This window comes from Cupressus sempervirens, chromosome 6, assembly GCF_028749045.1.
Source record: "Cupressus sempervirens isolate cs-2001-9-10 chromosome 6, ASM2874904v1, whole genome shotgun sequence".
Lineage (NCBI taxonomy): Eukaryota > Viridiplantae > Streptophyta > Pinopsida > Cupressales > Cupressaceae > Cupressus > Cupressus sempervirens.
In genome coordinates this window covers 117560027-117585994 of record NC_143123.1, presented here as the reverse complement: position 1 = coordinate 117585994, position 25968 = coordinate 117560027, and the positions used below count along the sequence as shown (strand labels likewise).

Below are 25968 nucleotides of genomic sequence, written 5' to 3'. Positions count from 1 at the left end.
AATGTTACCATTAGATGCGTGCTTAATTTTAAACAACCATTTAGATGAAACAACTGATTTGTTTTTAGGCCTAAGTACAACATCCCATACATCATTTTTTAGTATGGAATTATACTCTTCAATCATTGCTTCTTTCCAAGGTTGGCTTGATAGTGCTTCTTTACCATTTGAAGGTTCTATTTTTATTAGTTTGGTTAATAATGCAACATAACATGACTAATTTCTCGTTCTTTTAATTTCTCGAATCACTTCATTAGGTTCAACTTGATTTTCTTCTATCATTTTCCTAGCCCAAAGCGGCCTCTTTTTATTGTTAACATTTTTAGAATCTTCAGGATTAGATGTAGTGGTAGAGGATGGTTCAATATCATTCTCCCTCTCAAATTCTGCTGGGTGATTTTCATCTACTTCAGGAATAGGTTCAATAAGAGATTCATCATTGTTTCTAGAAATATTAAAGGCAATATTTTCTTCAAATTTCACATCTCTACTAATCTCAATTGTTCTTTGACCTAGAACAAAAACCCTGTAGCCTTTGGTCGTTTCACTGTATCTAATGAGTATCCCCTTCTTTCTGGATGGTTCTAGCTTTGTTCTTTTCTCTTTAGGAATGTGGAAATAAACGGGACATCCAAATATTCTTAGATGACTTAGATCTGATTTAATACCCATAAATACTTCTTCAGGAGTGGTGTTCTCTAATACTGAGTGTGGATATCTATTTTGAATGTAGACTACAGTGTTAGATGCTTCAGCCCAGAAGGAAGTATGAAGATTTTAATCGTGCATCATTGCTCTAGCTGATTCAACAATTGATCTATTTTTACATTTTGCAACTCCATTTTGTTGAGGATTATGTGGTACAAAAAACTCCCTCTTGATCCCAACAGCAATGCAAAAGCTTTTGAAAATTTCAGAGATGTATTCACCTCCATTGTCTAACCTTAGTATTTTTATTTTTTGTCCTAACTGATTTTCAACTAGGGCTTTGAATTCTTTGAATTTTGATAATACTTCAGCTGATTCTTTTTGTTTTAGAAAGTAGATCCAAGTTCTTCTAGAGTAGTCATCAATAAAAATTACATAAAAGAGACACCCGTTAAGAGAAGGTACAGACAAAGGACCACAAAGGTCAGTGTAAATCACTTCAAGGATGGATTTTGATTTGTTAACACTTTTAGGAAATGATTGCTTTGTGTTTTTGCCTAGGGCACATCCTTTGCGAATGCTTAAGTGATCAATTTTGAGACTAGGTAAACCTTTTACAATTTTTCCTATAGATGATAATGCACAATAGTGAAAGTGACCTAGCCTCCTATGCCAAATTTTGGTAGAATTTGATGTTTCATGACTTAGAGCTAAGTTTTGATTGTTACACAGTTTATAAAGACTTCCATCTCTAAATCCAATAGAAATGGCTTTCTTAATATTAGAGTTCTTTGGCTAAGATAGAACTTTGTCCTCTTGAAAAGTGATTCTAAACCCTTGATGAACAAGACCAAAAATAGAAACAAGATTTCTTTTTATTCCAAGTACATATAAAACATTTTTGAGTTAGAAAGTAATTCCTGAATTCAAATAAATTGAGCAGGAACCAATACCTTCGATAGGATGAGTGGAGTTATCTCCAATGGTAAGTTCTTCTAAGGAGTGTTCTGAGAAGTTTTTAAATTTGTCTCTAAACCCAGTTATGTGTTGAGATGCTCCACTGTCTATGATCCAAGTGTTGTTGTTTGAGTTTAATTCACTTAAAAGAGCTATATAAAATGCATATTTTTCTTTTTCTTCTTTCTCTACTTCCTCTCTTTTAATTTCTGCTAGGGCTGCTTGAATTCTCTTCCGTTCAAGGCAAAAATTATGAGTGACCAATTTTATCGCATTTGAAACATCTAACTTTGGACCAATCACATTTCTTATATGATTTGTCAAGTTCCCTCTTATTATGTTTGAATTTTCTTTTCTTATTTGAATTTGTATGAAGCGCTTGAATGTCTCCCTCTTGATTTATACTTAGTCCTCTTGAGACTAATCTTGATTCTTCTTGTGTGCATTCATTTTTTAGTAATTCAAATTTAGGAAGCTCGAGTTGAGAGCTTAGGCCTCGAATAAATGTTTCCCAAGATAGAGGAAGCCCTCTTGATGCTTTCATGCTAAGTTCTTTGTCATCTAATCCATTTTCCATTGTTACAAGTTGATCTTTTAATTCAAAAATCCTTAGAAAATAGGATGTAATAGATTCTCCATTTTTCATCTTTATATATAGTAGATCTTGTTTTAGGGTTAACAATCTACTAGTATTATTGATTTCAAATGTATCTCTAATAGTAGAGAACATCTCAAATGCAATCTTGAGACTGGATATGGATGGAAGAATATGATCTTTTACAGAATCTATTATAATTTTCGTTGCCTTGTTATTGTGTCTTTTCCATGTCATTTTATCTGGATCATTTTCAAGCATGGATTTGTTTGTTTCTATATACTCCTCTAATTCCATTTCCCTTAATATTATCATGACTCGAATTTTCCATGATGAAAAATTTGATGCTCCCTCAAGTCTATCCTCTAGCCTTACATGATTCACCATTTTGATTTAAGGATATAATTTAAATTTTATAAATCTGAGACTTTAGATTTTAATTCTAAGTAATTGAATTTCTTATCAGAATGGCTCTGATACCATGTTAGTTTTAGTGATCTCTCATAGACAAAACTATTACAGCAGATATGAACAATAATAGATATCCTTACTTGAATAACCGCTGAACCATAGATGCAAATTGTTCTTCAAATGGTGATTGCTGAATCTTTAACTTTAGTCTACAATGAAGAAAGAATATCTTTCGATGAAGATTGCTGAGAACATGTACTACAGAAGGAATATGCAGATCATCCTTCAATGGAGATCGTTGAGGAGAATGCTAAGAGTTATCCTACAAGGAGAGTATGCAGATCGCTGGGACTTATAATGTCATATATTGATATTGTCCTCAACGATCTGCATAGACATTTATATGTTTGTGAAAGGCCATGCCCCCATAGAGTCATGACTCTATGTGGCCTTTGGCCACATAGGGTCATGCCTCTACAGAGGCATAACTAACCATCTGTTAGTTAGAGTAAACAAATTTAAATATCAACAACATCACAGTTTATGCAACCAGTGCCAGAACACAAGGCCCCCGATAACATATATATCACAATGTCTACCAATAGTAATATTGAATGATAATAATCCAAATGTGTGTATGTATATATATATGTAAGTGTACATCTGAAGAACAGGATTCACATATCATAATTTATAATTACTTCTACTGATGCTATACATTAACAAAAAACCCTGAAAAGCCAGGAGGAGTATTTTTATTGCAAAAATCAGCACACTGCATGTCTTTCCAGATTTTCTAAGTTTTCCTAAGTTATATTTTAATAGTCATGCCCCACTGCCCCCACTGCCATCCCAAAAACAGCATTCCATATCCCTGCATCCCACCCTCACAAAACTCAAAGACCATGGATAGAACAAAGGAAAAGGAAATATTCAAATATGAATGCATAAATCCAGCCAAGATCAATAACATACTCAATTGCCATTCTCCAACATGTGTGAAGGATCATTAGCTCCTCCATAAAAATGTCCCCAAAAATTAGCAGACAAATGCACAGAAATAGTGTTAACAAACAACAAAAAACATTTGAAAAGCTAAATAAAAGGATTTGCAATGCACAGGTTTCAATACTGCCTAGCACAAGGTCACGAAACAGATTAAAATCAATAGCTATAGTCATATGTGATGTTAACATAACTATCATCAAACATACCCTATGTCCCTCTGCCATCCCCCAAATAAGGGAAAATTTTTGCCAACCCTGAAAAGTGAAACTGTAATCTCCTCACTGCATTCCCCAATCACAAAACTTGGAGAAATGGTTGACAGAACCAAGGAAAAGGAAACATGGAGACATAAATCAAGCCAATATTCACAGTATACTGAATTGACATTTTCCAACATGCTTGAAGTAACATTGCCACTTCATGTAACTAGAAACACGTAAATCAACATTAGCAGAGAAATCCCCACAAATAGTACCACCCCACATTTCTTAACAAAGAGAATGCTTATTTATTTATAAATTAAGAAACGACAAGATATATTGGTTAACATAATGAAAAGGATTCTAACTTCGCAAGTAATGGCACTGCCTAGCATCAGGTGACAAGTAAGATTACAGCCAATAGCTATAGTCATATAATGTTAAGCAAAACTGTTACCACAATGTAGTTTTATTTGCTATCATTCAATTACATTTTCAATAACAATAACAAAGCATCCAAACATACATACCTTTAGTGCAATAAATAAAATTGCTCAAGATGATAATTGGTCAAAAAATGAGCCATTGTGCATTTCACAATAAACCATTTCAATACTTGCACAGTTACAACAACAATTTATGTTGCAAAGCTCTTACCATATGGAACGGATTACCCCTACACAAAAGTTGACAATAATTTTAAAATATTTAACAATAAAGTGGTATATTAAGGGTCTGCAGTTGGAAGGTTAAGCCCTTGGCAATGCTTCTCCTCCCTTCTGGATGCCAAGGTTTGCACGACTCAAGGATAAGATCTACATGCAAGATAACTACATTAAAGTTATTTTACTTTTATATTTTCTGCATTCTAATTTATGTATTGTAGATGATTATTATAGTTAAGTTAGTTTCTCTTTCATAAGATTAATAATCAGTTAAATCTGCTATTCCCTTTACTTGAATATAAAAATTGAAATGAAATTTATTTCACGTGTAAATGATACAATGGTTGTTATAACTGTCCTCTGTATGCATCTAAAAGGAAGTGTCATTTTGTTATTTAATCAATTAAAATAGGATTGGAAAATTTAGCATGTTACAGCAAAGGTCTTGACACAACAAATTCCCTCTCTTTGTGAAACCCCACATGCAACAAATCTGGCCTTGTACTTCTTCATGCTCTCATATGCTGCATGCTTGACCTTGTACAACGACCTTGTTGGTTTGCGGTGACTAATCAGGCAAGCATGGTTAACTCGTCAAGCATTTCCCTAGCTTAACTCATCAAGCATTTATAGCGTTAACTTGTTAACCGACATTGATAAAACACCTAAAGGGCCTATAAATAGGTGGCAGTGTGATGTAAAATGTATCAGACTGTGATTCGCTCTTCACTGAATAATAAAATAAGTGGAAGGTTGTTTCTGTAAGTATTATAAGGTCAAAGATACTGAGAGGAGGGTGAATAAATAATCTATCAGATTCAAATTTTTATCCAAATTATAACCCAAATCAAATCTCTCAATAAAACATTTGACCTCATTCATCCAATGTTAACTTGTGAAACAATAAGCAAAACAACACATGAAAACATCCACACAAGTACTTTTCACATGGAAACACTTAGTCAGAGGGAAAAACCATGGTGGGAATTCGTACCCACAAAAATGTGCACACTTCTAAAATGTGCCTGGTTAAAGGCCTAGCCTTGTTAGAAGCTTAAAATAATGCCCGGTTAAGAGATGACCCTATTAGGAATCACCCATTTAAGGGATTTGCTTCAAGCCCTGTTAGGAGCTTTACCCTGTTAGGAGTAACCTCATTGGAGGGTTTCTGGCTCAAGTTAAAGAGCCACCTGACTAAGGGAATTAGTCTTCAAACTTGTTAGGATCCTACTCACCCTGTTAGGAGTGACTTGGTTAAGGGATTTAACTTTAAGAACCTATTAGGATTCAATAAGGATGATCTGAAAATAGCACTTATCTCTTGCTTTTACGAATCCAATTAAGCTCTGATTCTACTTCTTGCAGACATTCAATCAACTGCTCGACTGCATCTACCACTCGCAATCTACAACCTTGCAAATACAACATTCTGAAATATAAATACAAGCTTTACTTGCCATGGAAGCCACCACCTTAACTAAAACATGTTACATTTGGATTTCACCTCTGGCCCTCCAAAAAGTGTTACCAAACCCTAATCCATCATTTAGCAGATCCAATCGATTGCCAATTTGAACGCACAACAATTTGACCAAGAACACCTGGGCCTTTTCACTTTTTCCAATAAACATGCATGACTTCAAGAAATTTGATCACAACAATTGATGCATGGCCAAATCATCTTAACCAAGCATTGTCACATCATTGAAGCATCATCACAACACCTTTTAACACAATAGGATTCACCGGAGTCGGCCACAACATCACCAGTTAGGATCAAACATACACTATTCTAAGTATTTTGTTCAGCTTGACCAAATCAAATTTGACAGATTCCAAAGTTGTGTCGCACTATATAAGACTAGGAATATCAATATTGAAGTACTTCGAAGTATAGTAAGTGCTACAAATTAAAAGCAAGTATCCTCCCATAACATCATAGACATCCGTCTCCAAGAAGATAAAACCTATAAACCAGGATACAAGTCAAATAGACTAATGTGTGATAAACAAGAAAACCTCCTGGGAATTAAAGATTTGACACCATTTGTGGTGGATCTACAATGGCAAAAATTAATCTTACAAGTAATGTTTGTATGTTTTACAGCAGGAGGAGCATCTATCTATGTTTACATGTAATTTATGTGATGCAAAATGACTCCTATAAATCAGGATGCAAAATCAAACCAATCCCTCAGATTTAGGAGATGAGTCTAACTGTATTTGCTATTTTTGAAAATAGTTAGGTAAGGCACAAACTAATGGGAAATGACAATTACATAACTATTAAAAATAGAGAGTTACCATTATATTGGTGTCTTTGTGAGCAAAGAAAGAGATATTAAACTGGAGATTCATAGCAATGAGAAAATAGTTGGGAGAGTTAGACTCTGAGGTTTTTGTAAATATTTACAGAGTTGATGAAAACATATTTGTTGTCTTCTACTTACTCTTTATAAGTGCTATCATCTATGCTCTCTCATCCCTTAGCTGATAATTTGCTCTGTCATCCTTGAATATTTCTTCAATTTATGTCTGGGAATTAGCAAAGTCTGATAATGTTCTTCTATTTGACTGAAGAGCTGATCCACTGCATTAGTTTAATATCAGAGCAAATAGACTAAAGTCGAGCATTTGTGCTAGAGAAAAAGATTGTAACTTGGAAGAGTGAAGACACATCAAGCTGTGGATGGATGTTGCAGACTTTCGTTGCAAACTTTCGTGGAGTATTTTGGAGTTGTTGTCTGCTCTTTTGATGTGCATGAGATATTTGAATGTTTGTCCAAAATTTGTTTGGCAGAAAACTGCTTCAATGGTCAGCATGAAAATTGCACTGTAAACTTTCTAAGGTTACCATGTAGAAGACTGCTGAATCAACAAAGGGAGCTGAGAGATAAACTCTGTGGACCTTTTTAATGGTGAATCAGAAACTAGCCAAAATAAACAATTAAGTGGTTAAATTACAATTGTTTATGTTAAGATTTTGAACCACAACAATATAAATGCAATATATAGAAAGCCAGAAAAGCATATCTATTATGAACACATGACACGATTATTTATCCTGGGAAAACTCTCCTAATCAAGGAAAAAACCCAGCCACACTCAAAAAAATCCTTTATTTGAGTTCTTAAAATAGCTACAATAAACATCTTGCTTATGATTGAGCTCTCTGATCAATCAATCAATAAGCTTTTAATCCCTTCAGTACATAATAATCATGAAGGAAAATAATGTGTCTCTTAGATAGAAATGCAACAGCAAGACTTAAAGTATTGATCTTATACAGATCAAAATATATACAATATTCAAAATGTCCTTAGAAAAGAACAATCACAGAGATCAAACTCACTAATCAAAATGTGACATGGCAAACTCTTAACTCCGAGAAAATTCCCATGCCAGAAGAATACCACAATCACACAATCACAGCTTCAACACTGGAATCACCCAATAAAATTCTGCAGCTCTCGAACATCCTCACAAAAGACAAAAATACTAACTATAAATAGAGCAATACACATCAGCAAAGAAGTTTGATTGTTTCTTCATTGAAACATTTTTCCAAAGTTGCTGAAGAGACATGCATGGTAGGTGAAAAGGTAGCTGTTACACATCATCACTGACGATAAATGCAAACTACTCAATGAATCCCATCATGAGATTCATGACCTTTACAAAGGATCCGGCAAAGGGTAGCAAGAATGCTGCAATGCCAAACCATCAATAACACAGCTGTTACAAAACCATTCGAATGAGAGAGAAGATATGAACTCACGCTGGTCCAAATACCTCTTTCAATAAATGTAACAGAAACCATCTCATGTGTAAACAATCGCAGGTGATTGATCTCTCTCACAGCTACAAAACTTTATCAGTCCCTCTTAGCAGTTGCAAATGATTGATCTCTCTCACAGCTATATTAACTTTAACACTCCCTCTTAGCAAGAGAGAGATCATTTATATGATATAGTGTGTCTCATCTTCACAAGCACAATGAAGCTGCAACAAAAAATGTCAATAACAAAATCTCATCACAGATTTTCTCAATATAAATTTGTTATCTCAGCATAATAGTATTCACCATAGCTACTGCTAGACGGTGAAACAGAAAACTAGGTCATGGAGTCACAAACGACTTCCAACTCCTAGAGGGTGGATCCACCATAGCTACTCCCAGAGGGTGGAACAAGGGATTTCACCTCGAATTCTCTTGCAGAGAATAATTCCTTAATCAAGGGTTTGCACCTCGAACTACTCTCACAAAGAAGAAGCACCTAAAGATCATCTGAATGTTGAGACTCCCTCTCAAGAGGGCAGCAAACTCACAGTTTAAATATCACAATGCAAGGAGCTTTTGCGTTCTCCCTCTGTCACACAAGCTCCCTCTAAATATCATTTCTTCCTCTTCGAAGAACCTAATAATAATGATAACTTGTATAGGATTGTCCTCTTTAATGAAGTTATGTATCACTAATTCAGTCACATGGCTTCAAGTAGCATTCCCCATGTTCATTTCTACAGCCTGCATGACTTTGCATGTAATCTCTCATTATCTGTTGTTTCTCAATCTTTCTAAGAAGCATTTTTTTTAAAGATTAGTAATAGTTCATAGAATCAAACTATCATGGGGAGAAATATACAGATCAATTCTAAAAGCATACAGTATTCCCAGTTTTATAACATGAATTAATATTAACTACATAAAATTCATGATCAATATTCAAAGGTATAAAACTAGTTCAAGAGTGCCTATACTTATCTCTCAATTGCACCAACCATTCCTTTGTCAGTAGCAAAGTCAATAGATTATATGCCAAAAAAACAGTTGGGATTGCTTTGCAAGTGTAGCACATATAAAATCTGCCTCTACAACCTCTGCTGGAGCTTCCTGTACATGTAACTCTCAAGAAATTATCATCTCAATCACTTAAAATGTAGCAATGAGCGCCCAGATGACTTCTAGATACAATACTCTTAATCCTTTATGAATCTTACGGGTACCAAGCATAAACAGACGGCGCCTCTTAAGAATACACTAGGAATTATAAGTGCTGATACATAAAACTTTCAATAAACGCCAAGCTGTGGTATCTTCCCTATGACTTGTTTTTCTGAAGAAGAATTCCAATACACCATCACCCACTTTTCCTACTCTGATTCTAAATCTTTATTAGACTTGCCCCAATACCATGTTAATATTTTGAACCAGAATAATATAAATGTAGTATACAGAAAACCAGAAAAGCATATGAGCAGATGACATGATTATTTATTCTGGGAATACCCTCATGCTCAAGGGGAAAACCCAGCCACACTTGAAAAAGATCCTTTATTGAGTTCTTCAACAAACTACAATAAACATCTTGCTTATGATTGAGCTCTCTGATCAATCAATCAATAAGCTTTTAATCCCTTGAGTACAAAATAATCATGAAGGAAAATATATGCATCTCTCAGATACAAATGCGCCAGCAAGACTTATAATATTGATCTTATCAAGATCAAAATATACACAATAATCAAAATGTCCTTAGAAAAGAACAATCACAGAGCTTAATTCACTGATCAAAATGTGACATGGCAGACTCAGAATTCCAAGAAATTTCCGATGCCAGAAGACTACCACAATCCTACAATCAGAGCTTCAACACTGTAATCACCCAAAAATAATACTGCAGCTCTTGAACATCCTCTCAAAAGACAAAAATACTAACTATATATATAGCAACACACATCAGTAAAGAAGTTTGATTGTTTCTTCATTGAAATGTTTTTCCAGAGTCACTGAAGAGATGCATGGTAGGTGAAAAGGCAGCCGTTTATCATCACTCACAATAAATGCAAACTACTCAATGAATCCCCTCGTGACCTTTACAAAAAAACCAGCAAAGGATAGCAAGGAAGCTAAGATGCCAAGTCATCAATAACACAGCTGTTACAAAACCATCTGAAGGAGAGAGTGAATATGAACCGACACTGGTCCAAAAACCTCTTTCAATATGTAACTGAAACCATCTCATGTGCAACAATCGCAGGCGATTGATTTCTCTCGCAGCTACATAACTTTAACAGTTTACACCTCGGTATTTTGTGATTAGGAAATACTTGCTAATGTTATGTGGGTTTAAAAAGAGATTTAGTACATTTAAGTTCAAGCTGGAGTGTAATGGCCCAGATGCTCTGCAGTGATTTTAGATTGAAAGATCAAAAACTTAATGGAAATTATAATAGTAATTGTTGAGTGGCTGAATTCTCGAACCAGGGTCAGCCAAATTCAAAACTCAATTGCAAGTTTGAACAGATAACAAATGCTAGGGTCTATAGGGTGCACGCACAGGACTTTTTCTCTCTACGGTAAAGAAGGCAGACATGAAGAGCTTTCTGTGGTTACAAGGCAGAAAAAGGTGGTTGTGATGTGATTAGCTCCATAGTTTAAAAACTCGGTATTGGCAATATCTCGGTCGACCAAAAAAATTTGAAAAACTCGGTGAAAAATTCGGCAATAAATCGGCACTTTTATCGAACATCTGAAAATATAAAAATTTTAAAATATTCTTTAAAACGCATACATACATCAAATTTGTAGAATATATAATAATTTGAAAATTAAGATATCCACCATATATCATTTAAAGTTCAAACCAATATTACAGTATTAGAAAATAGATTTACAAAATAACAAACAATAAAATAAATACTAAAACCTATATAGGTTTTAATTAAAAATAAATAAAATTAAGTTTTAAAGTTTTAAAATTTAAACAATGAAACGTTACAAAGTTTAATTTTAAATACAGGTTTTAATTAAAAATAAATAAAATTAAGTTTTGAAGTTTTAAAGTTTAAACAATGAAACATTACAAAGTTTAATTTTAAATAAATATATATAAAAAATTAAAAGAAAATCAAAAAAAAAACCTAGTTTGAAGTCGATGCAGGCTGGGAGTCGATGGTGGCTGGAAGTGGATGCCAAATATTGTAAATGGCGAATACAGAGAAAGTCGAAGGCAAACGCAGAAGGCAGGCAATCACGTTTTTAATCCAAATCTGTTGCAGATGCAGGTAGCCGTGCTGCCATCGAATGGAAGGAGCCACAAAGAGCCACCGAAAACAAAGAGCCGCCGTAAAAGTCTAAACGATGTGTGCCTCAGGATAAGTAGAAACAAAAAAAACAAAACCTAACACGCAAACATCGACGACCGACGACTTTTAACCATTCTTTGCAATGATATTCTCATTTTCGCACGATATATTCTGATAATTTCACCGCGGGTTTTTCCTTTATTTCGCTGCCGATATATGGTGCGATATATTCGGCCTGTAAAGTGGACTGCAAAATATCAAGAATCTGGCGATATATCGCCGATATTGTAAACTATGATTAGCTCTACATAACTAAAGAAGAAGATGAGAACATTAAACTCTATAAAAGACTATTACATGTATTTATAACTTTATTGGTATGTATGTTGTTAAGTGCAAATGCCTAAATTAAAGATTTCTGAGAGTTAATACTTAGAGCTTATTTTCTAATGGCCTGTGAGTTATTAACTTGCAGATGTGGGTAATGTCCTCTTTCTTAAATTGGATTTCAACATAATTAAGAAAATTAAAATATGAATAAATAAACAAATTATATAATAATATGATCGTGAGTTAAATTTAATGAAAGGTCAAGAGGCATGTAGTGAAGAGTTGTGACTCCCTCAACATAAGATATATGAGGGAGAATATGTCATTTGAAAGGGGACTTGGAGGGAGCAAAGAAAATTGGAAATTAAAATATGGAATATGGAATATGGAATATGGAATAATAAGGTTGGAATTGGAGAAGAATTCAAAATAAACCCGAATTTGAAATATATAGCAGAGATTAAGATTATTTTCAAACCAATTACAAAATGGAAGAGACACCACTCTGCGGAAGACATTTTAAGAAGTTGTAGAGTGCATTTGAGGAGAGCAAGAGTTTATATCAGACTTACAGTTGCAGATCTGCAAATGAGAAGATAATGAAAGATCATCAAAGAAAGGTAAGAGGCATAATTGTCAAAAGAGTTTATAACAGAATTGTATGTATGTATGTAGGTATGAATGATGTTTATACTCTCTGACTGCTGTAACCAGCTATGGTAGGGAATATGAAGGATTATAGGGAGGAAAATGGTGATGGAGTCATCCTCTAAGTTCACCACCTCATGGTGTCTAATCAAGGAGTCCCATGGGGGCAAAGGGGTCACATTGTTGTGACTACTCCTCATGACGTCTTTCATGGAAAATAAATGCATAAAGATATTCAATCCTTGGAAGTAAGATAGAAGTGACAAGATTAAGGAGAACACTCATAGGACATCACACTAGGTGTGCCACCTCATCAGCATGGCACATGCCACATGAGGCCAAGAGGGATGGTATATCCACTCTTGAGCCTAGTGTAGCAGATCCCTAGGGCACTTGATCAAGTCATCATACCTTATCAATTCTATGGTTGAGTTGTCTTAAAATTAATTCTAGCAATCTATTGATTTGATCTACATTTCTCATATATATTTATTTCTAATTAAAAGATTCTAACCATGAATTATGATTATAAATAATCCCTAAATTGTGTCGCAATGCCTCAATCAAAGTGAAAGGTGTCCCTAAACCCTACTTATTTGATAATAAAATGAAATTTTGGGCAAATTTGGGTACATTAACTGGGGACATTAGAATCTGCTCTACAAATTTGTGATAATTTCTTTGAAATGATGAAGAAGAGCACAAATAATGTTGGTACTGTTGAAAACAATTGTTCAATTGTATATTGTCTTTGATGTTACACAAAATGCCAAGTCTTTACCAGTCAATGTCTGCTGAGCTCACTCAAGCGATGAAGACAGTTTCCAGTGTTTGTCAAGCATTCTAGAATAAACCAAGTTCAGAGACAGTATGTGTCGAGCTTCACTCGGGCACCAAAGAAAGTTTGCAGGAAGATAGTGTCTATCGAGTTCACTCAGGCACCAAAGAGAAGTTGGCACAGAACCAATGTTAACCAAGCTCACTCGGTTACCAAAGGAATTCAGTTAAGGATGCAATGTTAACCAATTTCACGCGGTTAACAAAGGAAGTTTGAAGAAAGTCTTTTTTGAGTTAGTGTTGACCAAGTTGGGTCGGCTAATGAAGGATTTTCTTGAATCAGCATATTTAGTTTCATAAGTTTAGCCAACTAAAGGGATGAATTTTGAATATTTGTAAGTGTATTCAAGCCGACTTGACTAGGCAAAAGATATAAGTATAAGGTCAAGTTGTGGGATTGAAAGAGAGAAGCATGGAATTGAAAAGATAAACCAAGGAAGCGAATTGGAAGGATAGCAGAGTATCCTGAGTTGACCGGGCTGCAAAGTTTTATCTGATCAAGGAGGATCAAGTATTCAAGTCAGAACAGAGATCTGAAATCAGCAATACATTTGCATCAACAATCAGGTCATACCATTGTTACTCTCTAATAATTGTAGCAGTGTATCAAATCTCTTAACACAGTTAGCTTAACAACTATTTGCCAAATCCTCTAACAAAGTAGCATTTCTAGATTGAAGTGTCTAAAGACCTCTAGCAAGGCCACTCCTAATAGGGTGATTAAATCTTTTAACAAGGTCACACCTAACAGTGTGTTTTGTAACCTTTGACAAGGTTGGCTCCTAACAGGGCTGACTTCAGAAGAGTGAAAAATAGTAACTAGTTGCAATTGATGGTTTTTCCCAAATTGAGTTTCCATGTTAAATCCTAGTTTCATATGTGTTCATGTTATTTCCTTTTTATTCTGTCACTAAGTTATTTGTGGTTAATAACATTAAACATCTTAAGAAGCATTTATTTCAGTAATTGTCGAGTAACAGAGATTCTTAGTGTTTACCCAGTGATTCAGTGCTAACCGAGTTACAGCAATATTTTGAGTTTCAGCAGAGTTTGGTTTTGATTTGAACTGACATCTAAGGGATCTGAGATTTATTTTTGTGGTAACTGATTCACCCCTCCCCTCTCAATTACTCCTCTTATATTTCCAACAATTGGTATCAGAGATTTTGGTGCTTGCAAAAAAGGTTTCAAAGACCTAAGTTAAAGATCAAGATGTCTTACAGAATAGAGATCCCTAAGCTGAACAAAGATAACTTCAAGGCATGGTAGGAACTCGTGAGATTGCTTTTGGCAACCATTGAGACTCAGGCCTAAAGTACCCAGACGCCAAGTATGTGGCACCTTCTAGAACTACAATTGTTGAAGAAATCACAGAAAAGAAGAATCATAACATTATGATGATTGATATTGCTTCAACTCTCAACTATGCTGAATTTGATGAAGTCAAAGACTGTGATATTGCTCATGAGATGTGGATCAAACTAAAAGTCATCTAAGGAGGAGATGATAATGTGAGGAGGAGCCAAAGCAGAAAGTCTCAAAGGTCAATTTGATCAATTGAGGATGAGATAAGATGAGAACATTGCAAAATACAGTGAAAGAATAAAAGCCTATGTGTGTGCAATCAAAGCCTCAGGAGGAAAGATAGAAGATGAGACAGTGGTAAGCAAGGTTCTCAGAACACTTCTTCCTATATATGCAATTAGACTGTCAGCAATTCAAGAGATGAGATGCAATCCCAAGAATGATATAACATTGGATGTAGTAGTGGGAAGATGGACAGCATTTGAGTTAGATAACTATGACAATTATGTTCCTAACACTAGCAACCTTGAGTCTGCATTTCAAGCCAAGCTATCACTAAAGAAGAAAGCTACAAAATCTAAAAAGCAATCTGACAGTAAGGATGAAGATGGTTCTGATGAAGATCTTGAAGTCATTGAAGCATTACTTGCAAGAAGATTTCCCAAGGGCAAAGGGAAGTACAAAGGCAAAATTCCTTTAATTTGCTTTTCTTGTGAAGAAGTTGGTCACATTGCTGCAAGACATCCAAACAGAGAAGGCAAAGAAGAAGAGAAGAATGACAAGCAAGGGCAAGAAGGACTTCAAAAGCTACAAGGACTACAAAGAAAAAGGTAAGAAATCTTGTTACATTGCTAAAGATTCTGAAAGTAGTGAAGAAGAAGATGAAATGGTCTACATTGTTGTTAAGGATGAATCATATGATGAGAATGATAAAATGGCACTTATCTCACATATTAGTAAGACTGATACATGGATTATTTGTAATGACCCGTACCAATAGGCCACTAAACAAAACCCTAAATTTAATACACTGCTAAAATATATTGCTGAAATAAAAGAAATAATAGTGCCAATGTATTCATTCAATGAAAACCAAATGTTTTTACAAATGATATGGCAAATTTCAGAACCAAAACATTATGACATAGCACATTACAGAGAAACCCTAACTGGTTGTATACAATTGAGAACTTGTTGCAACTACAGATTGAAATGAAGAACCTGGATTGATCAAACGGTGGAGACTGAATGCTGAAGATGATATGGTGAAAGTGCAACTCCACTAGAAACTCCAAACCAGCAATTAAGCACAAGTGAAAGGACTGAAATATCCTTCCCACAGTTGCAATAATTCAAGTGATCTTTCACACCCTCAAAATTGCATGCCAATTGAGAGTTTTCGTTCTCAATGGCCAATTGTGACTACTTGCAGAAACCCTAGGCTCCACAATGCACATCAGCAAAAATTCAATAATAATACTTGATGATAGGCAATGAGCCCTCAATGCCTATTTATTCTTTTTTCCTTGATAGGTCGGCCTCCTTTTTAATTTTTCTCCGCTTCTTCCAGCAACCTCTAGAAGATTTTTTTTATTTAATTTATAAAGTTACCTTGTAATATTTTATTTTTTTTAATTGATAACTTTATAATTAACTCCTCCAAAAAAAAGAGACATTACAGGTTGGGACATTATAACTTTATAATTAACTCCTCCAAAAAAGTGATGAAAGAATATTTATGGGATATTCCAATAAGAGCAAAGCATATAAATGTCTGAATCTATCTACTCATAAAGTTATAGAAAGTGCAAATCTGAAGATTGATGAGTTTGTAGAAAAGAGGGAAGAACAAAGCAATAAGGAACCTGAAGTCTACAAAAACTTTGTTTACTATGAGCCTAATACTATTCCTAATATTCAAGCAAGTAGCAATCAGCAACCTTCACCACCCGAGTCCCCAAAATCTCCAGTTCAACCCGAGTTGCAGCAAGTGCAACCCGAGTCATCAAAAGGACCCAAGTCATCAGAAGGACCCGAGTTTCAGCAAGAGGAAACCGAGTCACAGTCTGATGGACCCGAGTCACAGATAGTGGGGACCCAAGCCACAGACGATCATGGTGAACCTAGTGATTTCAAAAAGGAGCCCAGACTCGCTGGATATGTCAAAAGGCATCATGCACCCGAGCAAATAATTGGAGATCAGTCAGTTGGTACAATGACAAGGAACAAATTAAAAGGTATGTGTTTGCTTATTGAATTTGAACCTATATCTATAAAAGATGCATTAGAGAATAAAAGTTGGATTAAAGCTATGAATGAAAAAATTGATCAAATTGAAAGGAATAAGACTTAGACTCTTGTTTCTAGACCCGAGGATAAGAATGTAATTGGCACAAAACAGGTATTAAAGAAATAAGTTGAATGAGAATAGATAAGTTTCAAGAAACAAAGCAAGGCTAGTTTGCAAGGGCTATGCTCAAGAGGAAGGTATTGACTATGGAGAAACTTTTGCTCCTAGTGCTAGAGTTGAAGGTGTTAGAACACTCCTTGCATATGCAGCACACAAAGGATTCAAAGTGTATCAGATGGATGTGAAATCAACATTCCTGAATGGAATCATAGAAGAGGAAGTCTATATTGAGCAACCTGAAGGTTTCGTTGATCCTAACAAAAGGGACATGGTTTACAGACTACGCAAAGCTTCATATGGTCTCAAACAAGCCCCCAAAGCATCGTATGAGAGATTGCACAAGTATCTCATAAAGATTGCTTTTCAGAGAACTAATGATAACAGCAACCTATACATCACAGAAGGACCAGATAAGAAGATTGTGTTGGCAGAAATCTTTGTGGATGGTACATTATTTACTAAAAATGACGATTTGTGTAAATCTTTTTCTAAGGAAATGAGTAAGGAATTTGAGATGTCAATGTTTGGAGAGATCAAATTCTTTGTTGGCTTGCAAATTCAACAGAAGAAGGATGGTATTTATATTACTCAATCAAAATACATCAAGGAGATACTGAAGAAGTTTGGAATGGAGGATTCTAGAACAGTTGGAATACCTATGTCTACTGGACATAAGCTTTCCAAAGATGATGATTCAAAAGAAGTGGATTAGACTACATACAAATCAATGATTGGAAAACTTCAATATGGTGCATAAAAGACCTAATATAGCATTAGCAATTGGAATGGTGGCAAGATTCTCTGCTAATCCAAAAGAAAATCATATGATGGCAATCAAAAGAATCATGAGGTATCTAAAGAGTACTGAAGATTATGGTTTGTGGTATAAGAAAGGAGGCAACTTTGAATTGAAAGCATTCACTGTTGTTGATTGGGTGGGAAGCATTGATGATAGGAAGAGGACTTGTGGTGGAGCATTCTTTCTTGGAAAGAAGCTAGTATCTTGGACAAACAAGAAGCAAAACTGTATCTCTCAGTCAACAGCAGAAGCAGAATATGTTGTTGCAGCAGTCAATTGTTCAAATATTGTTTGGTTCAAACAATTATTGACAGGTATGAAGGAAGAGATCAAGGACCCAATTGTTGTTTTCTGTGATAACACCAGTGCAATTAACATTTCCAAGAATCTTGTGATGCATACCAAAACCAAGCACATTGCAATTAAATATCATTTCTTAAGAGAATTGGTGCAAGATAAAGAGGTAAGATTAAGATATGTGAATACAAAAAAACAGATTGCAAACATATTCACCAAGCCATTACCTAAGGATGCATTTTTGTATCTAAGAGGTAAGCTAGGGGTCATTCCCCTATCTAAAGCTCACTAATCAGATCTTAGTGATGCATCAACCAAGCATGTTGAAGATCGGTCAAGTTGATGCAGTATTGCAAAGGGCAGATTGCATATGAATCAGTACATCAAGTACATGGAAGTTCACTAAATGCTATCTTTGACATGAGATGTCAAAGAGGGAGAGTTTTGTCATACATCAAAGAAATGTTATGTTTGATAGAGAGAGTTTGCTGTCATATATCAGAGATATTTTTATATATCAGAGATGTCAAAGAGGGAGAATGAACTTGAGTTGATATCAAAGAGAGAGAGCTTGATATTGCAGTCATAGCAATCAGAGATTGATGTTAGAGGGAGTTCACACTGATAGAGGGAGTTCTCATGGATGAGAATCAAAATGAAACTAAAGAGACTATCCTTACTTTTATTTTGCTCTAAAATTTCATTGTTTTATGAAATGTTGTGTTGCCATCAATGCTACAGAGGGAGATTGTTGAGAACAATTGTTCAATTGTATATTGTCTTTGATGTTACACAAAATGTCAAGTCTTTACCAGTCAGTGTCTGTCGAGCTCACTTAGGCAATGAAGATAGCTTCCAGTGTTTGTCAAGTATTCCAGAGTAAACCAAGTTCACAGACAGTATGTGCCGAGCTTCACTCGGGCACCAAAGAAAGTTTGTAGGAAGGCAGTGTCTACCGAGTTCACTCGGGCACCAAAGAAAAGTTGGCATGAAACCAATGTTAACCAAGCACACTCAATTACCAAAGGAATTCAGTTCAGGATGCAGTGTTAACCAAGTTCACGCGGTTAACAAAAGAAGTCTAAAGAAAGTCTTTTCTAAGTTAGTGTTGACCAAGCTGGGTCGGCTAACGAAGGATTTTCTTGAAACAGCATATTTAGTTTGATAAGTCTAGCCGACTTAAAGGATGAATTTTGAATATTTGTGAGTGTATTCAAGCCGACTTGACTAGGCAAAAGATACAAGTATAAGGTCAAGTTGTGGGATTGAAAGAGAGAAGCATGGGATCGACTGAGCTGCAAAGTTTTATCTAATCAAGGAGGATCAAGTATTCAAGCCAGAACAAAGCTCTGAAATCAGCAATACAGTTGCATCAAGAATCAGGTTGTACCATTATTACTTTCTAATAATTGTAGTAGTGTATCAAATCTCTTAACAAAGTTAGCTTACAGCTATTTGCCAAATCCAGAAACAAAGTGGCATTTCTAGACTAAAGTGTCTAAAGACCTCTAACAAGGCCACTCCTAAGAGAGTGATTAAATCCTTTAACAGGGTCACACCTAACAGTGTGTTTTGTAAACTTTAATAGGGTTGGCTCCTAACAGGGCTCACTTCAAAAGAGTGAAAAACAATAACTAGTTGCAATTGGTGGTTTTTCCCAAATTGGGTTTCCACGTTAAATCCTAGTGTCATATGTGTTCATGTTATTTTCTTTTTGTTCTGCAACTAAGTTAATTGTGGTTAATAACATTAAACATCTTAAAAAGCATTTATTTCAATAATTGCCGAGTAAAAAAGATTCTTAGTGTTTGTCGAGTGATTCAATGCTAACCGAGTTACAGCAGTATTTTCACTTTCAATAGAGTTTGGTTTTGATTTTTATTGACATCTAATAGATCTGGGATTTATTTTTGTGGTAATTGATTTACCCCTCCCCTCTCAGTTACTCCTCTTATAGTTAGGTTGTTAAAACGTTGTGGTTTAATTTGTTGAAGTTTGTTCTTGTACATTAAGCTTTGAACCACGAGGTTAAAAATTATTTAAGAAGGGGAGAATGATACAATTTGAATCCTACCAAATCAGGAAGCACAATCAAACCTATCCCTCCCATTTAGAAGACAAGTCTAACTGTATTTGCTATGTTTTGAGACAGTTAGTAATGATATGAACTAGTAAACAACAAGTATTACATAACTACTCGAAATAAAAAGTTAGTGTTATAAGTGGGTGTCTTTGTGAGCCAAAAAAGAGATGATAAACTGGAGATTTGTAAAGATAAAGAAAGAAAAGTCGGGAGAGTTGGACTCTGGGATTTTTGTAAATATTTGCACGGTTAATGGAGAACGTGTATTTTGTGTTCTCCTTGCTGTTTTTTTATGTGTTAATATCTATACTCTCTTATTCCATAGCTTATAATTAACCCTGTCACAGTTGAATGTTACTTCAATTTATGTCTGTGTATTAGCAAAGTCTAATAGTGTTCAATTATTTGACTCGGGGGCTAATCCATTGCATCACTAAGTTAACTGGAACAAGACAGGAAATGAGAAACAAAACCTTTTTTATTTTTCATAACTTCATTTTTGTTTTATCTTTTGATAACACTCACTGTTTCTTTTGAAGGCCGCTAAAAAGTCCAAACTTCTAATTGTAAGCTCAAATTATGATAGCTGTCATTTAAAGAGCCAATCAATTGTTCTTTCCTATTTGGATTTTCATGCTTTTGGTCTTCTTTTGATTAAAAAAGATCAAACTTTAATATCTCGTTTCCAAGAATCCAAGGTAAATTCTTCTTTTCATTCACAATATCCAAGAATCGACGATTGGCATACCAATTGTTTCGTTCCCCAGTACTCTTTCCAGCGTAACCACAAGAGAATTGGGAACAGCAAACGCTATATCCCCTGGCTGCACCAACCCATTTGAAAACCTCCATTTAATATACTGCCAGGTTAACTTAAAATGTGAACAAAATTGTAACCCCCATCACCTACCTGAAGATTTTCGCTGGCAGCAACGTAATGTATAGGCTTATGTTTCCCGTCCTTTGACGCCCTTTCTCTCAGCTCGATCTTGCAAGGCGGAAGGCCGTGTTTGTGCATCCAAGACTTCAAATCCACGTCATCTTGTGCCGCGCGTTTCGCCTGGCTTGCCCTCTCCGTCTTCTTCGCCTCTGCCGCCAGCGTGTCTCTGCAGTATACCACTCTAAACACTTCGCGGCCTCCGGGGATTCGAACTCCCGACCTCCCGACCTGCCCAGCACAATTACCACTGACATTATACTTGCCTGAGACAAATGAGCCACTAAAGCACAGTTTTGGAGCTGAGGAAAAGCTTGTTGCAGCATGGGAATGGTAAGGGAAAATGTTTGCTCCATAACAAAATCCCATGGCCGGCGTCTCAGTAAATGTTTTGCTTTTTCGGGTATGAATAAGCTTCAACTGTAAAGTCCACTTATCTGATTAGCGCAGGAGGGTTTCTTTTTGTCCATCCAAACCACGCGCCTTATAGTCTCAACCAAAATGGGTCCGAACCAGAATCCCACATGGACGCCACGGTCATAGCCAGCGTGGACGTGTGGGTCTCAGTGGTAGACCCCACTTTGCCATCGTGGCATTTCGATGACATGGACTTAAGCAAGGAGGTTCCTAGGAAAATATTTCTTTGCCTCCACTAGGGGAACATCTGTTTCAGAATTGTTCAAAAATTATTGTCATTAATAATATAATTTTATTTCTGAAATTTAATTTGAAAAGTTGGGTGTATGAAGAATTATTTACATTATTTTTATTTGTTTAAAAAAAATTGATTGATCGTAATGGTATTTTATATATTAAAATTTGTGATATATATTGAGTAAAATCAGGGATCCTTGTTGTCAAATGACTAACTTTTTGTATCCAATTTTGTTTATTGACGAATCTAAACTTGCAATCTGAAATGCTCATTCTAGTGCAAAATATGGGTGTTCAGGAGGGGTATTACCATAGAAGTAACATTAACATCACCGAATTAACCATCTAAGAGAAGCAGTTAGGCAGAACTACAAACCTATTAGTCAAAATTCACCTGTTGGAGAGCACATCTAAATAAGAGGTTACAACTGGCTTAAGTTTCTTAGCACCGTATCTAGGGATGTGTGCTAGTTTACAAGTCTCTACATTGTTTTGGCCTCATAGACATTATTAAAATCATTCATTCATTCAAGAAATGAACTATATGTTGCTTACACCCAAAAAAACACAAAATTGGGCCAGCAATTAACTAGTTTGAGATGTTTCGAACACAAAAACAGCAAACCCCGTCCCTAAAAATTGGTGGGTTCTGCATTCCTACCCTTTTGCAATTCCTCACGAAGGATCCTTTAAGGATGAAAAGTCCCCCTCTAAGGGCAGGTCCCCATGCGACTACTACACTTATTTTGACAAGCAGTCGTTGTTCAATTTTTTAAGCAGTAATTTGTGAAACTGGTGGCCCCGTGCTTATGAATTTCAGTTGCCTATTTTCTTAATAGTTATACTAAAAATAATTCTAAAACAAAATCATCAATAAAAAAATATTTGGAGAAAAATTGGAGACAAATAAAAGGAGGGAAAACAAATTGTAGAGATGCGTGTTATTTTTTCCAATTAGCATTGGTTCCTTAATTCTAGCACCCCCTTTTTCAATGCTTGTTTTCATTTTTTAAGCAGTCGATGCTCCACTAAAATAGGTGAAGATTTTGTTTTATCATTTTCATGTCATTTAAAATATGTATGGGAACACTTAAGCTACTTAAAATTAAGAAGGAATTAGAGTTAAGTGGTCGCATGAGGACATGGGGTAATGTGCAATTGCACCTTCTTGGTGCTCGTATTCCTTCTATTTCTTGTCTTCCTCTATCTGCAACAATGTTCTTTGAGCAATTCCCATCTATCCCTTGCCTCCTCTTTCCTTCTATCCTTGCTTGTTAGCATGCTCCATATGAGAAAGGGATTTTAGCTCTACCTTGTGCCCTTTACCAACCTCCAATTGCCTTTTTCGATTAAAAAATCAAGACCTAGTTCAACTATTGCCAACATGGGAATCACTCCCCCCGTCCACTCTGGCTTCACATAGGCACACATTATTCATAATGACTCTTATTTAATCCCCATTTCTAATGCCATGCAAACACTGCAAATACTACATCAATATTGGTGTGTGTATGTGCTTTGTGGTCATAAATTATTCTTCCCATAGAAAATCCAAAATCTACCAAAATTGAGGATTGTCAAGCAAAACTATTCTTTTCATTCTTTTACCCTAAGCTCCCCTGGGAACATTTGTTATTGATTTGGAGTTTTTAGCATGAAAATTGCCTCGAATTATGTCTAGTTTATCTCTCTAGTTCCTCAAACACCTAGCAATGAAAATAATTCTAATTCCACCAAATTGTAGTAGCTCTGCCCTTGTTGCCTATATCTTTCTTCAAGCTTTTTTTCTGCTCAGACTTTATTTTTTAGTGTGTTGTTAGTATCTCTAACCATTGTTGTCTATTAGTGTTAACCACTTAGTCATTTATAAGGCAGAGTTAGATGGTCATCACAGCGACCGAGCTACTCTATATAGGTCGAGTCATGTACACAATCAAGTATGTACCGAGCTTTATAGGAGCCGAGTAAGTTTTTGGTCACAAAGCAATTTTCTCTATGTGTTGAGTTCATCAGCGACAAAGCGAATTCCAAGTATACAAGTGTCAAGTTATATAGTGTGTGTCAAGCACAACACATATTGAGCATTAGAAGAGTAATACAGACCGAGCAACAACAATAACAAGCATCAAGAAATAGTATAGATCGAGCAATGCAAAGTTTACATAAAAGTTAGGAATGGAACAAAGTTTGAGGCAAAATAATTATCAAATCAACTTGGAAGGAATATTTAAATTTTGTTGAGGTTGTTATCGAACATTTAATACTGGAAGAGGTTGTTACATAACATGTACATGATGTGGATCACGGATCCCTATGTTATGTGTTCAACGATCAAGATGAAGAGGCAAAACATGGAATCGTTTAGAAAACTCTTTACAAAACTCTTTAAATAGCAATGATCTTAACCTAGATTGTAAGCATGTGAAGTAAGAGCAAAGGAAGAGAGGTGTATGCATGTGAATAAGAAGTGTTGTGCAAGAGAAGGATTGAGAACATATTAGAAATAATCAGCAAAGGGTTTTGTTATCATCTAACAGAGCAAGTGACCTAGTCATGGAAGTGAAGTGAAAGGGAAAGATAAGCATATCATATCAGAGGAGAGGATCAGTTAGCAAGGAGAAGACTCAAAATCAGCTTGCAGAGAAAATCGATAGTCGGGTACTAAATCAATTATTTTGTAATTGAGACAAGGTAAATCTCTTAACAGAGTGGTCCTAATAGGTCTATGTAAATCTCCTAATAGAGTCTTTACTTTGTCATAAGTGTTAAATCCTCTAACAAGGTGAGACCTAGCAATCTCTTAAGCCTCTAACAAGGCAGACCCCTCACAAGGTAGATCTTATTTTATGGTCAAACATTGTAACCTTAACTAGTTAACTTTATTACTACGGTAGTAAAGATTTTTGGGTTTCATCCCCACCCTAGTTTTACCTTCACCTTGGAGGGTTTCTAGTTAACAAATAATGTGTTATGTGTTTTACTTTCATGCATGTGATTGATTAAATTTATATGTTACAATAGATTTAAATTATAAGTTTTACATGCAGAAGTTATTGATAGGTGTGAATGAATTGGTGAAAATTAATAAAGTGTTATAGATTTTGATCCCCCCCCCCCCCTCTCAGTATCTAGTTTGTCTTATATATTCCTCCATTAGTCAACAATTAGTACTAGAGCATTAATTCTCTAAGAGAAGCTTAAAGGCTTGGAGATTAGATCTTGGAGATGGAGGCATTCAAACTAGGTAAGGTTATTGACAATCAGGTGATTGACATCCAACTCACACTACAGAAACTTGAGAAGGCAAGACAAGATACGACGGATTCCCTAAAAAGGAGAACAAAATTTGTCATCCAAATAAAATAGTTTCCATACGAAGAATTTAAGACTGAAGGACTATTTGAACCAATCAATCCAACTGACAAAGCATCCACTGATCTACTTGACATGAATAAACTCTTGAATGAAGAAATAAGAGGATTGAAAAGAGAACATGAAATCCAATCAGCAAGACAATGTGAAGTGATTGAACAAAAGAAGAAAGTTGAAGAAGATAGGACTATCACTGAAGAAGACAAAATGGCTACTAGCCTTGAAGAAAGGATATGAGATGTGCAAAACCTCACAAACACTCAATTGGACATGATGAATCAACTCATGCCTGCAAATTACGAATTGAATCACAAAGACGAGGAAATTGCAAATATGAAATCACGTAATGACATACTGAAGAATGGATTGAAAACTGAGAAAGAATCCATGGAGAGATTCAACAAACCAAAGGAAGCAATGAAGAACTTTGAAGAACTTATGAAGTCATCAAGTTGTTCTAATTGGTTAGGACATTCATGCACTGAGAAAGGAGAATCATTCAGGAAAGGAGAACTGAGGAATCTAAAGTAAGGACAAACCAACATGTTATCATTGTGGAAAACTTGGTCATACTACAAATATTTGCAGAAGCAAACATGGTATGCAAAATTCTAAATCTAAGTATATTGGTTATTGTTTTTACTACAAGAAACAAGGGCATCAAATACAGGAATGTAGGTCAAGATTGGGGAATACATCTACAACGCCTAGATTTGAAGGATATTG

The 25968-nt window shown here is 35.4% G+C and overlaps 1 protein-coding gene across 3 annotated transcripts in view; it reads right to left on the bottom strand.

The window, feature by feature from the left end:
• Positions 1–21674, bottom strand: part of LOC149551494 (fructose-bisphosphate aldolase-lysine N-methyltransferase, chloroplastic-like) — a 77726-nt gene extending 56052 nt beyond the window's left edge. For all 3 annotated transcript variants that reach the window (XM_089786990.1, XM_089786989.1, XM_089786988.1), the window contains exons 1-2: positions 21190–21674; positions 21028–21103 (exon numbers count right to left, since the gene is read on the bottom strand). In XM_089786990.1, coding sequence (XP_089643116.1) covers positions 21028–21103; positions 21190–21585 — 472 coding nt within the window. In that variant the 5' untranslated portion in view covers positions 21586–21674. The remainder of the gene's footprint in view (positions 1–21027; positions 21104–21189) is intronic.
• Positions 21675–25968: the final 4294 nt, after the last annotated feature.